The sequence below is a fragment of the Trichoderma breve genome, chromosome 1 (genome assembly GCF_028502605.1).
Source record: "Trichoderma breve strain T069 chromosome 1, whole genome shotgun sequence".
Classification (NCBI taxonomy): Eukaryota; Fungi; Ascomycota; class Sordariomycetes; order Hypocreales; family Hypocreaceae; genus Trichoderma; species Trichoderma breve.
In genome coordinates, this window is record NC_079232.1 from 3,788,543 (window position 1) to 3,802,403 (window position 13,861).

The following is a 13,861-nucleotide window of genomic DNA, read 5'->3' on the forward strand; positions in this document are numbered from 1 at the left end:
TGTGTTAAGAGGACTTAGACTTGTGTCGATTACAATTCTACAGCAAGTCAAGCACTTTTGAGATCTCGCTTACTTGATCTACTACTGGAGGGATCCTTAAGAAACAATCACAAGCGATGTTTGTTTGTAAGTGATATAAAGTATTGTAATTCTTTTTAGTTAAAAGTAACTAGACTTAAAGCAAAAACCATCAAGCAATCTGAAGTTCCCTATTACTTTAAAACGCCCGAAACGCACACCCCTCGAGATCCAAATCGACCACTCCTAAAGCCCAGCACTGCTCTAAGCAAGGCCGACAAGAGGAACAGGCTCGACACCGACACGCTCCTTGCTCAGGACATCCAGGATGTACTGGCTAGGTCGGTTGTCCTTGTAGACTTGCTGGGCGCTCTTGGCAGCGCGGACGTTCTCGAGGTACTTCTCAAACAGGTACGAGCTGTCCATGGGGCCGCCCTTGGCCTCGGGGTGGAACTGGGTCGAGAAGATGGGGCGGGTGCGATGCATCATTCCCTCGTTGCTGCCGTCGTTGAGGTTGACAAAGTACTCCTTGAAGTCGTTGGGCAGGGTGCTGGAGTCGACGGCGTATCCGTGGTTCTGGCTGGTGATGTGGCACTGGCCGGTGCTCAAGTCGAGGGCGGGGATGTTGTGGGCTCGGTTGCCGTACTTCATTTTGATGGTCTTGGCGCCGACGGCCATGGCCAGGAGCTGGTGGCCGAGACAGATGCCCATGATGGGGACGTTGGAGGTCTCCATCAGGCGGGCAAGGTTGTAGACGGTCTCCTGGCAGTGGATTGGGTCACCGGGGCCGTTGGAGATGAAGACGCCGTCAAAGTGCTGAGCGACCTTGTGGATCGGGTAGTTGTAGGGGAAGACGGTGAGCGAGGCGCCTCGGCTGACCAAGCTGCGGAGGATGTTCTCCTTGACACCGCAGTCGATGAGGGCGATGTGGAGGTCGGCACCGGGGGACTCAACCACGAAGGGAGCCTTGGTGCTGACACGCTTGACCAGGTTGATCTGGCCAGGGTCGACGAAGCTCTCGTCCTCATCAGCATCGTACTCGTCACCAATGGAGATCCTAGCGAGGGAAGAACCCTGCTCTCGGAGGTGGGTGACAATGGCTCGAGTGTCGACGCCGGAGATGGCGGGGACGCCCTCACGGGCACACCACTCGCTCAGACTCTCGACAGCAGTCCAGTGGCTGTAGTTGAGGGCGACATCGGAGACGACAACACCGGCACACTGGATGTGGGGAGACTCAAAGTACTTGAGGAGGTTGTACTCGTCGCGCTCGTTGGAGGGAACGCCATAGTTGCCAATCAGGGGCTGGGTGAAGACGAGAATCTGGCCACGGTACGAAGGGTCCGTCATGGACTCGGGGTAGCCAACCAGAGACGTGGTAAAGACGGCTTCGCCAGAGATGTTAGCATTGGCGCCGAAGGCTTTGCCGCGGAAGAGGGGGCCATCCTGTTGAGACAATCATGTTAGTACATGGTTTATATGGACGATGTATATGTTGTGAAAGAACATATATGGCGCATCTTACTCGAATGGTGAATGTAGCGGGCACAGACCCAGCAGGCTGAGTTGCCAATGGCTGCGCGAAAGGCATGTTCCTGCCCTTGCTGCCATTGGCAAGCGTCTGGCTGGACGAGAATCGGGTCTGGAAAGCCACTCGGCGAGAGGCGCTCGTGGCAGAGCCAGCCGCTCGTTGGGCGAAATTAGCTGCCAGCTTGGAGAACATGGCAGCGGCGAGTTCGGATTAGGTTCGGTATTTGGTTTTCTTTGGTAAATGACAGGTGGTGGGAGGCAGATATTTTAAGCTGACAAGGCCCTCCACAGGTGGTCTATGAGAAGCTTGTTAGTTTACATCATGAGGGGTGAGTCACGGTAGCACCAACCAGAGAGATAGTCCTGTTGAACACACAATATTAGCATTTTGAAAGCAATTGATGCAGAATTTAATGATTTAAGCAAACGAGGGCTCTTCCAAAGCTGCCCAATGTGGGGGAGAATGGAGTTGTACGTTAAAGTGCACGTGGGGAGCCGTGGGTGTACATGACAGCACAAAAAGAGATCAAAAAAGAGTCACATACCTGAGAAGTGAATTCCGACGGGCGCCCGTTCATAAGGGCGGATTGAGAAACGGCAAGTCGAAGATATATAAACGAGGCACAAGGCACTCTAGATAGTAGATTGGATTGAGATGATGCGTTGTTTTGCACAAGGTGCGAATTGGACTGTTGACTCTTCTGACAGATGAAGAAAAGAAGAAAGAAAAAGAAGAAGAGAAAAAAGAGGAGAGGGAAGAAAAGGGTGCATCGGAGGGGTCAGATAATAGTTTAGTGCCATCGACTTTTTTTTTTCAGCGCAATGATGAATTTGGAGCAAGAGATTAATTGCTGGCCAATGGTTGGCTGGACTGGCCGGGTTTGGCGTGTTAGTGCCACCTTGACAAGTGCGGCTTGACCTGTTTGGGCGAGCTCTGGGGCGCCGATATCGTTGTGGCTCGTGTGCCCTATTATGACTATGACAATGCAGTCATTGAATTGGGGGTAAGCGGGATTTGCGGTAGAGGAAGAGAAGAGACGAGATTGGAGATGCAGAAGGGCGTGGGATTTTGTGGCATTATCTGGGTTATAGGGCGTGAGTTACATGGTTGTGTACATGCATACGCGAACAACTGCTGTGAAGCCATTGGATCTGAGTTGCGGCATGACATACTAGAGACGGATAGATTGATGATGGCGGGGCAGATCGGAACAACACAGAGGCATTGATTCAGTATGCAGTCAATTGCAGTGCATTTCGATGCAGAATAGACTAGACCTGGCTTGAGTTACTTGAGTTTTCCAAGCTAGGAGACGTCAGATTGATATATCATTTCCTGTGTAATAATAGTCTACCATAGGCGTAAATGCAACGTCGAGTTCATAACCAGCCGTGTAGGTATACCGAATCTACAATGTACGCATTTCCCCCCTTTTACAGAGCGCCCAACTCCTTCAGCTTGCCAATCAGCCCATCGACATCCTCAACCTTGCCGCCACCCTGTCTCTGCGGTGGCTCTGTCCATGATACATCAATTAGCCTCATGTTAAGTTTGGGAAAGAAGACAGCCATGTAGATTGCATCTCAACGTACCTGTAACCTTCAACACCTTCAGCCTCTTGTCATTCGTCAATCCATAGTCCTCGAGCGTCTTCTTATCCAGTTTCTTCTTCTTCGCCTTCATAATATTAGGCAACGTAGCGTACCGCGGCGTATTCAGCCGCAAATCCGTCGTAATCACCATCGGCAACTTCGCCCTCACCGTCTCCACGCCACCATCAATCTCCTTCGTCACCGTCACGGAATCATTCTCTCCAAACTCAATCTTGCTCGCCTGCGTCGCCTGCGGCCAGTTGAGCAAGCCCGCCAGCATCTGCCCAGTCTGCCCCGCGTCGTCGTCGATGCTCTGCTTGCCCAGGATCACCAGGTTGCTCTTCTGCTCCTCCACCGACTTCTTCAGCAGCTTGGCCACCGTCAGCGGCTCCAGCTCCTCGCCGTCCTTGATCTCCACGTGGATACCCCGGTCCGCGCCCATGGCCATGGCCGTCCGCAGGATCTCCTGCGCCTTGGGCGGGCCCGCCGAGAAGGCGCAGATGTCCTCGACGCCGCCGGGCGCGCGCTTCTTTTCGCGGATTCGCACAGACTCCTCGACCGAGAGGTCGTCGAACGGGTTCATCGAGTGCTTGACGCCGGCCGTCTCCACGCCCGTCTGGGCCTTATTGACTCGCGGCTTGACCTGTTTCACCATTTCGGTCAATTGACCTGCTCCTCACAACGAACAGTAGGAATAAGGGCTCCTCTTACAGCATAGTCAATGACTCGCTTCACAGGGACGAGAATCCGCAGAGCAGACATTGTGGTTTCTGGATGTTTGATGGGTTGGATGTGACCAGAATGAGGGACGTTCCCGATCTCGACATGCGAGTATGAAATAGCCGGGCCAAGAGACCGAGACCTACAGCTGCCGGCTAGGGCCGGCTCCCGTGCAACCTCGGATACTCGCTCACGTGACATTTATCCCGGCGTCGGGCCAGAGACAGAAGGACGGGCATTTTCACTTATTGCAACAACAGGCAAGCGGAAGAAGCTATGGAAACAAAATTGAATGATTGAATGGGAAAAATGAATTAATATTTAGATGCATCTTGTATATACATGTGTCTTTCTCCTCCGGCCGCAATCTTCCCCAATAATACCCTCTTATTGTGGTCTGAGCAGCAGGTATACATATAAGATGATGTATACTTTCTTATATAGCAGCAGGCTTGTCTCAGCGGCTTTCATCACGTCGTTGCTCCATCCAGGCTCGTTCAACGCCCTGGATTCGCCTCGAGGCCACTCGTCATAATTGGTATATGGGCCATCGTGTCTTGGATGACGGCTATCGTCTTGTCAATTTATTCCAAACGCTCATATTTCGTCAAAAAAGTGTATCTCTTCAGGCCATAGTACTCCAACGCCAGCAAACATGAAATCATTTTCAACTGTTTACCAATCATCCCACTCGTCGCCAGCCTTGGGCTTCTGGGCTGGGGCTCCCGGGGCTGTCTTCTTGCCCATGCCTATAGCACTTGTGCCGATGGCATTGTTCGGTTTCTGCTGCTCAGCCAAGCTGGAGAAGTCATCCCAAAAGTCCTTGCGGCTAGCATCCAGAGGTGCGTTTCGCTTGGTAGATTCGGGGCCTTCGACAAATCTGGTGAAGCCCTCTTGTGCGTTCTTGCCGGCAAGCTGTGCCTGTTTGGCAAGCTGGGCGGCCGTCAACTGGGCCTGCTTGGCAAACTCACCGTCGGCAATCTGGAAATAGGGAAAACAGAAAGGTTAGCTTATGTATAGAAATTGCTGGTAATCTGGAGGCCGGGACTGATAGAAACATGTGGAGAAAATACTCACGCTCTTCGCGGTTGGCTGAATGTATCCATCATTCACCGTCTTAGCAGTCTTGGACACGGTGGAGGCAAACCAGCCAAACCCTTTGGTGATGGCGCCCATTGGGTCCTTTTGCAAATCGTCAAACCCTGGTATACCTCCCTGGCTGGACTGGGCAGGAGTAGGCATGTTTCCGAAGCCGGCATACTTTCCGCCTTGACTGGGAGGCAGGCCATCGGGCCGTGAGGCATTGTCCGCTCCTAGCTTGGCGAAATACTTGTCGTCCACCTTGACCTTTCCGCCTTGCTGGGGGCTCTGGCTTCGATTTGCGGAGCCGCCGAGGGGGGTAGACGGCTTTGCAGCGGCGGGAGTCGACTGTGTGGTGACGGGCCTCTTCTCGCCGGGAACGTACTCCCGTCCCTCGACCTTGCATGACAGCCTCTCCTTCCACTCCTCGCCAACCTCGCCGCTGTACCGCTCGGCAATGGTGGCATCGTCCCAGGTGAGTCCCCTCATCTTGGTGTCCTCGTGCTCCTCGAAAAACTTCCTCCAGCCCTCGTTGCCGCCCAGGCGCATGCGCTCAATCTCGTTGGCCTTGAAGGCGTCCATGGATATGCTTCGGACAAAGGAGATGTGGACGCCGAGCCCGCGGTGGACGCCGGCGCACGTCAAGCAGATGAAGATGCCGAACTTGGGCGACGCCCACTGTGGCGACGGGGCATTGCAGTCGCAGCAGACATTGTTCTTGGATTCCTTTTGCAGAGCAGCCAACTACAGTAACACAATCAAAATATAAGTCAGTCGTTGTTCATCGGGGCCCCCTGCCAGAGCAGACGATGCGACGGCTCGCGAAAGGGGGGACGAGGTGCAAGTAGGAAGGGAGATGCGCCGTACCTTGGACCGGGTCTCGGGATCGACCTCCCACATGGCCTTGGAAGCCATTGCGTTACTGACGAAGAGCGTTGGTAGAGAGGAGAAGAAAAAAGGAAAAAGGAAAAGCAGCGACTGCGGGTTGTAGCAAAACAAAAGGTGTCGGGTACCTCCAACGACTCGACAGCCCTGGCGCGTGATGTTTGGTCTTGGTGCAGCAGGGAGGTTGTCGCGGCAAGGGGAGCGGGGCCTCTTAACCTTCAATACGTGCTCTGTGCCCCCCCAACATGAAACCCCATAATTTCGCCGTGCGCTGCTGCAGCTGTCCTCTATCCGTGATGGGACGAAGCCGTCCACTATCTTTACCTGTATTCCAATCTTTCAAGATATACAAGGCCTCAGTCAACGTTTATCGATAGAGATAATTGCTATTTCATTAATGTTTTATTTATTTTAATTTATTTCATTTCATTCAAGCTGCCAACATTGATCTTGACTAACCATAGAATATACTGTTCTGCTGGGCTCACAAACTATTGGCCCTTGAGCTTGCCACAGCTCGGCTGCTTGTTATCGCTGCTGCACTGCACCAGTAAATGGATACCTCCACTATCATTTAGCACATGCAACCACTAAATCGCATGGATGGGCCACTGCCGTCTCCATTGCCATGCATTGGATGCCTCTCTCGCCCGTTATCGCCATCATAGCCATCAATGGTATTATCGGGATCCTCAAGCTGAAGCGAGACAATGAGCACGGTGTAATATTCAAAACCCTCGTATGCGGCTTACTTGAAGTGGGCGGCGAGACTCAACTCGAATGCTGCAAACAAGGCAGCCCGGGTGTCCTTGCAAGGGCCCAGGTCGGCATCGTGTTTCAATGCGGACAAGGGACCAAGAATTACATCCACCAAGCCAGAACAACTCTAATAGGTAGGTAGATTACCAGCGTACTTAGAAAAAGGACACCCCATGCATCCGTCGTGCTCTATCTCGTTGTCGTCAACGTTTGATTTACAAAAAATTCCAGGCTGTAGATTAATCCTCCATCACATGCACCAAAGGCAGCCTCACAGTACTTGGCTACACATATACAACGATAGGGATGCAGAGCAAAGGAAAGACTTCAAGAGACAGATCACACAAAAACATCACTTGCAAGAGGCAACACAATCAATCACAGCCAAAAATATACTCTTTTCATTCTCGTGTTCGCTTTCCTTTTTGCCTGCCGCCCTTGGTTTGAGTTACCGCATAGCTAGAAGAAAATAGTAACAAGGAAAGGCATTTACGAAAAATAAGAAAACATTTTGAAGCGGCCTTTTTTTTCGGTTTCAAATCCCATGCTCCATCGGAGGGGAAATATTAACTTGTCAAGAAGTAGCTGGCACGTTATACCATCTTGGGGATAATGAAGACTTGAAGCGATATTCGAATGTAGCTCCCTTCCAGCCCCAAAGAAGATATAAAAGCCAGTCCTGGCGTCATAATTGAAATCGTCCAAATCGCGTGCCATATCATAAAGAGTACTCATCAAACGTAGGCGGCAAGCTGTTCAGCCTGTGAAAAAAAAAATTGCCGCGCTTAAATTTAAGCAGTAGCAGCCGGGGCCTCGGCGGCGACCTCCTCGGTGCCGTTGGCGGCTGCGGGGGCATTGGCCTCCTCGTCGGTCTTGTCGGGGCTATCGATGGCGACCTTGACGGCGATCTCACGTCCTTCAATCTCCTTTCCGTTCATCTCAGTGACAGCCTTCTGCTGGAGCTCCTCGGAAGCCAGGGTAACGAAGCCGAAGCCACGTCCCTTGCGAGCCTCGCCACGAGCCTGGAGCTTCTTGATCATGAAGCGGGGGATAGGGCGGAGAGCAATCTTGGCTGACGAAGGCTCGTAGTCTTTGAAGAGTTCAAGGAGCTTCTCATATCACTTAGCACGCATTCTCGCAAACATGGGCTATACGCAACTCACCTTCTCCTCGGTCAGGTCATATGGCAGGTTGGCGACCATGACCTTGGTCTTGGAAGGAATACCGTCAGCAGGGGGGCCACGCTCGCGGCGCTCCCGCTGAGGGCGGTTCTGGTTCTTCTTGTCGTTCTTGTCGCCCTTGTCGTCCGAGGCTGTGTTGGTAATATCTTTCAGGGGCTCAGCCTCGCCAGAAGCGTCAGCAGAGGCATCCTCCTTCTTCTCGTCGTTCTCCTATGATAATGATGTTAGCACCATGTGGGAGGGTAGCTCAGTATAGGAGACACTTACGCCAGTGGCATTGCGGCCACCGCGGCCACCACGTCCACCGCGACCACGGCCACGGCCACGACCACGGCCAGAAGCTCGGCGGCGGGTTCCCTCAGCGCCAGAACCCTCTCCGTTGGCGCCCTCGGGCTTCTCACCAGCAGGCTCGGGCTTGCGAGCGAGCTGAACAGAAACCTTTCGCTCAAGAATCTCCTTGCCAGAGAGCTCAGCAATGGCACGGTCAGCCTCGTTGGGGGTAGAGAGGTCGACAAAGGCGTAGCCGACAGGGCGGTCAGTGCGGGGGTTCTTGGGGATCGAGACAGACTCGCTGCAAAGATTGGGCTGTCAGCACATGCTCTGTATGATGGAATGCAATAGATCAAAGTAGATGAAACAGTAGAATGATGGAAAACCAAAACACAAGCAAATTGCACACCCTATCAAGGCCTTGCGGGGGTGAGAGATAGGTGAGAGGCTAATCGCGTGATGCAATGCTAGCAACGCCGGGGCGGAGTGACATTCACCGCCAATCAGGACACCGTCGCAAAGTTGGGCCGCCAGAGCGTCCAAGGCGGGATGTGCTTTGTCACCGGCCTTGATAGGACAAAGCAGAAGCGAAGAGGCCGCCAAAAAGACAAAAAGCCGTGGTAGGTAGAGACAAAGCATAGAGAGGCAGGCGTGAATGACGAGGGGCCACTTACACAAGGTAGCTCTTAAAGAAATCCTTCAACTCTCCCTCAGTTGTCGCATATGCCAGGTTGCCAATGTACAGACGGCGACCTTCAGCGGCACTGGCCGAGGCGGCCTCGTTGGCAGCGGCCTTGTCATCGGCAGGCTTGTTGATTGAGAGGTTGCCCAGAGCGTTTGCAGCGTCATTAACGGGGTTGGCGTCGGGGCCTTTCTCCACGTTGGTAGCAGACATGGTGACGAGTCGGATGGAGAGGGGATGTTATAGTCGGCGTATGACGTGTTGTTGTGGAAGAGAGTCGGACTTGAACTCTGGTGCAATGAGGGAGGGAGTTGGGTCAGGGTAGCTTGGTGCCCTAGAAACAAGTTGAGGGAAGACAGACGTCGGTGCGTTGCGCGGAAACACAGGTTGACTGAAGGTGTGTGATGGAGAGAAGAAGGGGAAAAGGAGAGGAGGAGAGGCGAGGCGTGCGATAACTGAAATATTTTTTCGGAGGTGGTGCTTGGGAAGGACCGTGCAGGGGGGCAGGTACGAAGATCGCAGGTGCATTTAGGCTCAGACGGCAGGTACCCCGCGACCCGGCAGGTACAAGCGAGGAGGGGAAGGCAGGCAGCACTCAGGCAGAGGTCAGGCAGAGGTCAAGCAGCGCTGGGGCAAGTCTAGACCCCTCCTGCACAAGTCGTGGCATGTATCCCCCAGCTTTGGGGTACCGAGTGGCGCTACCAGGGAGTACCGGCGTTGCAAGTACCCGGCGGCCCCTGGAGCAGATGCGGTCAAGGTGTATCTTGTTCCTGACATTCTGGAACTCGTGGAAGCTGTGTGCTCAGACAAGGCACTGCAATGCGCCCCTATTCTAAGATGCCAGCCGGATGGCCTAATATCCTGCGACGGAGTACTAATTGTACGAGCACAGGTAACAGGTGCGGAGTTTGGACACGCAAGCTGTAAGTACTTTAGTAATACAGGTACAGGCGGCATTAGGTTCTGGGTACCCCATGGTATAAGGTTCCAGTGCACTGGCACGATTGATGCAATCCAGATGGACGGACGGTACCTGGCAGAAACCGCAGACTGTGTTATCGGTACGTCCAAAGCGATGCATCCAACGTTGGCTGTGCCTGCCGTGCTGCCAGCGGGCAGGTACATACCCTACCGTACTGTCTACGCCGTGAAACTTGCTCCTCCCCATAATTTACTGGAGGACTGAGGCAGCTGCGCGTTGCGAGGGAGCTTTGTTTCAAGGGCAGCTGCCACTGCTTCAGAAGCCCCTATTCACCACATATCCCTACCTTGCCTTTACTGTACATTAGGAGGCGGGCATTGCAATCCAATGGATACTACTAGGTAGGTACGGAGTAATATCATTGAACCTGTTGGAGCCCGTCAATAATCTCATGGGATCAATGGGAAAGGGGATGCATCAGTACCGTGGACGGTGCAAGCATGACGTGACAAAAGCCACGGCTTATTCAGTCGTCTGATGTGGACGTGCAGCTGCCGACAGCTCAGCAGCGCCTATTACTCAGTTTCTCCCATTTCTTACCCAATCCGGCTTATTTGCTGCTGCAAAGGCATAGGCGACAGCAGACACGGCCAACGTGCCTAAAAGACCTGCAAGGGACCACGACGAGACCAATCCATCACGGCTTTGGTCCAGCTTCGCGCATGTACTGTATCCAGCCAGCCAACCCCCAAGTCGCACGGCACAGGGGATCTCGATGCCCTGGTCACCGATCCACCCAGCTAAGGTGGGCAACGTGGCCCGAGCCATGGCCAAACAAGTGCAGCCCTGGAAAGCCTCGGCGCTGTTGATGGCCTCGCTTAAGATCTTATTTCACCGGGCAGACAGTAGCAATAGCTAAATATCTGCCATGCTGCCTTATATATATGCAGGTACTAAGCTTGGGCAGCATCGTCAGAATATTCCTTTCCTCGAGTCATCAGCTCTGCTCTGCTCTGCTCTTATGTTTCCGCTAGCTGCTGAAGCTGTCCGCTGTAGTTCCGTCTAGAGCTTGGCCAAGCTGTTTGCTAGCCCAGCCACAAGAACGGAGCGAGCCCTTCCCCGGATTCCCTGCCGTTGCCGACTAAAAAGCACTGACAAAAAATGTTGTTGAGCGCAAATTGGTTTGCTGAAATGTGCAACGCAAGCATGGAAGTGCACAAAGCATGAAGTGAGGCGTTGTGTTGTGCTCGATCGTAGGTACTTTGGCCTCGTAACCAGATTTGCAAGGCATGCTTATACCTGCAGTGAAATGTTGCTCAGAAAATCTACACATCCCCTTATCCCCAATTTTACTGTATATTTCAGCTCAAATGTGCTCAAGATGCATTCATTCATCAAAATGCCCTCTTCTGTGAATTTAACCTTTTTTTTTCGTCCATTGTATACATCTTTTTTTAACCTTCGTTTGCTTGCATGCCCCGGCACGTGGCCCCATGCCGGGAGAGGCAATTCTGATCAGATAAAGCAGCATGAACCGATAAGATCAGATGGACTCCACCAAACTCGGCTGCAGCCCGGCATCGGACACCCGCTTTTTTTTCTTCCTACATGCAATCTTGCAACTAAGCGCCAACTGAAAATGCCAATGCGATAGAACGGATCTGCTCTTGCTGTGCGCTCCGGAGAAGAAGCGATTCTCTCGACACCATGCGAGTCATACACGTTCCTTGCGAGCACACTTAGCAGCAGCGACAGATCCGATTGGCGTTCGGCAGTTCATCCGCCCCTTGTCGCCATGGCAAGCCAAGAGAGAAGCGTCCTGGTCCTGTATGGGTCGGAAACGGGCAATGCCCAGGATATAGCCGAAGAGCTTGGCCGGCTGTGCCAGAGGCTCCATTTCGAGAGCCATGTCAGTGAGCTCGATGCTACAGATCTTGTACGTTGCCTCTCGCCTATAGCCTATAGTGGCAAACAGAGATGTCTGGATACATGTGATTAACAATGAACCCCCACGTTGCCAGACTGCGCTGCTGCAGCATCAGCTCGTCATTTTTGTCATCTCGACAACCGGCCAGGGTGACATGCCTCACAACTCACTGCTCTTTTGGAAAAAGCTCCTCCGGAAGAAGTTGCCGCCAAACTGCTTGAGTCGGTTAAAGTACACTTGCTTCGGTCTTGGTGACAGCACGTATCTCAAGTATGAGCAAGATCTTTTCATATAATACCTTTCCATCTTAGTTTGAATGCATGAACTAATTGCGTCTGTCTTGTTTCCAGGTTTAATTGGGCTGCGCGAAAGCTTGTGCGCAGACTAGACCAACTTGGCGCTGCCACATTCATTGACGCATATGAAGCAGACGAACAGTTTCCTGATGGGTAAGCTTAGCTACATCCCTCCTCATGGACCAGGCACTTTGTCGGCAAGAAGCTCACACGCTACCTCTCTAGCATCGATGGCAGTTTTGTGAGATGGGCTGAGGACCTGAAAAAGCATCTCTTGGAGCATTATCCACCTCCCTCAGGCTTGGAGCCCATCCCAGACGACACCATCCTCCCTCCTCGCTGGTCTCTGGCTCCGGCTCTTAATGCGCTTTCCGAGAAGATCCAGGAGGTTAATGTATCTTCTCTTTCAATAGACCAGACAAATGCCACACTCACGGAGCCCAACTTGCCGCCTCCAGGTCTCTTGCCGATACCAGCCGGATGGACAGCAACCTTGACAAAGAACGAAAGATTGACGCCGCAGGAACACTGGCAGGATGTCCGCCTTGCGTCATTCGACATACCTGCTCACCCATCTGGCGAAAGAGTTCGATGCGTACCTGGAGACTGCCTCACGCTGTACCCAAAGAACTTCCCTCACGACGTTCAGAAGCTGATTGACCTCATGGACTGGAACGACATCGCTGACCGGCCGCTTGACCTGTCCGCCTGCCCATCTCTTCCTCACAACCTTTACGCTCCGGCATCGTGTACGCTACGCGACCTTCTTCTCAACAATATTGACATAACCGCCATTCCGCGCCGCTCCTTTTTGAAGAACATGTCCTACTTCTCGTCCGACGAATACCATCGGGAGCGGCTGCTCGAATTCAACATGCCCGAATACATGGACGAGTACTTTGACTACGCCACCCGCTCTCGCCGCAGCATCATCGAGGTCCTCGACGAATTCACCTCCGTCAAGATCCCAGCAGAGCGCCTCCTAGACGTCTTCCCGCTCATCCGCGGCCGCGACTTCAGCATCGCCAACGGAGGCACATCCGCAATCCACCCCTCAAAGGCCGGCGCCACCAGAGTCGACCTCTTGGTCGCCATGGTGAAATATCGCACCGTCCTCCGCAAACCCCGAGAGGGACTCTGCTCCCGCTACCTCGCCAGCCTCCTCCCCGGCGCAACCCTCCGCGTCTCCTACAAGGCCGTCCTCTCCCCCATCCACGGCGCCGCCAACGCTCAAAGACCGCTCATCGCCATGGCCACGGGCACCGGCGTCGCTCCCGTGCGCTGTCTCGTCCACGAACGCCTCACGCATCCTTCTCCGGCCCCAATGATCATTTTCTTCGGCAACCGAAACAGTGCGGCCGACTACTTCTTCGAAGCCGAATGGCGTGCACTCGCGGAAGATGCGGCTAAGAAAAACTCCCAGTTGCTTGTCTTTACGGCCTTTTCGAGAGACCAGCGCGAAAAGATTTACGTGCAGGATCTGGTTCGCCGGGAAGCACCCAGGCTGGAAGAGTTGATTCCCCAGAAAGCCATTTTCGCCGTCTGCGGAGGCTCCACGAGGATGGCTGATGCGTGCAAACGCGCTGTCTTCGACCCTTTTACCGAAAATGGGGACGAGGAGGCTCGCAAGGAGATGCTGGGAGCAATAACGTGGTGGCAGGAAATTTGGTAAAGCCGCGCATAGTATTCCATAGAGGCAAGCATGATATTTATAGCGTGCATTAGAAAGGAGCAAGAGTTGTACTACTACTTGGGTATCCGAGGTAGCAGCAAAAAGGTCATGAATCCGATTGATATAATTTCTTCTGTCATTATTGTTTCTATCTAAGCGTGCGACAAGAGAGGCAAAGAGCCATGCGAAGGAGAGTCGCCATCACAGCTCGTAAAATGCCATCCCGAGCCATCTGCCCATACTACTATATAAGTATCCGTCATCTCGGATATTAAAGTTACAAATAGTCCTTTAAGTAAAAAAGAAACCCCCGTACAGCAACGAAA

The 13,861-nt window shown here is 53.1% G+C and overlaps 5 protein-coding genes across 5 annotated transcripts; 1 reads left to right on the forward strand and 4 right to left on the reverse strand.

The window, feature by feature from the left end:
* Positions 1 to 282: 282 nt before the first annotated feature.
* T069G_01145 (glutamine amidotransferase class-I domain-containing protein) lies at positions 283 to 1,741 on the reverse strand (the record flags this gene model as incomplete). Its single annotated transcript, XM_056168355.1, has 2 exons — positions 283 to 1,464; positions 1,544 to 1,741. 2 exons carry the CDS (start codon positions 1,739 to 1,741, stop codon positions 283 to 285), a joined length of 1,380 nt encoding a protein of 459 aa, XP_056033671.1.
* A 1,241-nt stretch (positions 1,742 to 2,982) lies between these two features.
* T069G_01146 (electron transfer flavoprotein domain-containing protein) lies at positions 2,983 to 3,903 on the reverse strand (the record flags this gene model as incomplete). The annotated part of the gene is made up of 3 exons (XM_056168356.1): positions 2,983 to 3,065; positions 3,142 to 3,784; positions 3,853 to 3,903. 3 exons carry the CDS (start codon positions 3,901 to 3,903, stop codon positions 2,983 to 2,985), a joined length of 777 nt encoding a protein of 258 aa, XP_056033672.1.
* A 633-nt stretch (positions 3,904 to 4,536) lies between these two features.
* On the reverse strand, positions 4,537 to 5,856 carry T069G_01147 (putative GTPase activating protein for arf domain-containing protein; the record flags this gene model as incomplete). The annotated part of the gene is made up of 3 exons (XM_056168357.1): positions 4,537 to 4,842; positions 4,939 to 5,685; positions 5,809 to 5,856. 3 exons carry the CDS (start codon positions 5,854 to 5,856, stop codon positions 4,537 to 4,539), a joined length of 1,101 nt encoding a protein of 366 aa, XP_056033673.1.
* A 1,520-nt stretch (positions 5,857 to 7,376) lies between these two features.
* Positions 7,377 to 8,931, reverse strand: T069G_01148 (RNA recognition motif domain-containing protein; the record flags this gene model as incomplete). The annotated part of the gene is made up of 4 exons (XM_056168358.1): positions 7,377 to 7,694; positions 7,749 to 7,976; positions 8,034 to 8,337; positions 8,711 to 8,931. The coding sequence occupies 4 exons, from the start codon at positions 8,929 to 8,931 to the stop codon at positions 7,377 to 7,379; spliced, it is 1,071 nt and encodes a 356-aa protein (XP_056033674.1).
* A 2,504-nt stretch (positions 8,932 to 11,435) lies between these two features.
* T069G_01149 (flavodoxin domain-containing protein) lies at positions 11,436 to 13,535 on the forward strand (the record flags this gene model as incomplete). The annotated part of the gene is made up of 5 exons (XM_056168359.1): positions 11,436 to 11,576; positions 11,662 to 11,837; positions 11,918 to 12,016; positions 12,089 to 12,401; positions 12,492 to 13,535. The coding sequence occupies 5 exons, from the start codon at positions 11,436 to 11,438 to the stop codon at positions 13,533 to 13,535; spliced, it is 1,773 nt and encodes a 590-aa protein (XP_056033675.1).
* Positions 13,536 to 13,861: the final 326 nt, after the last annotated feature.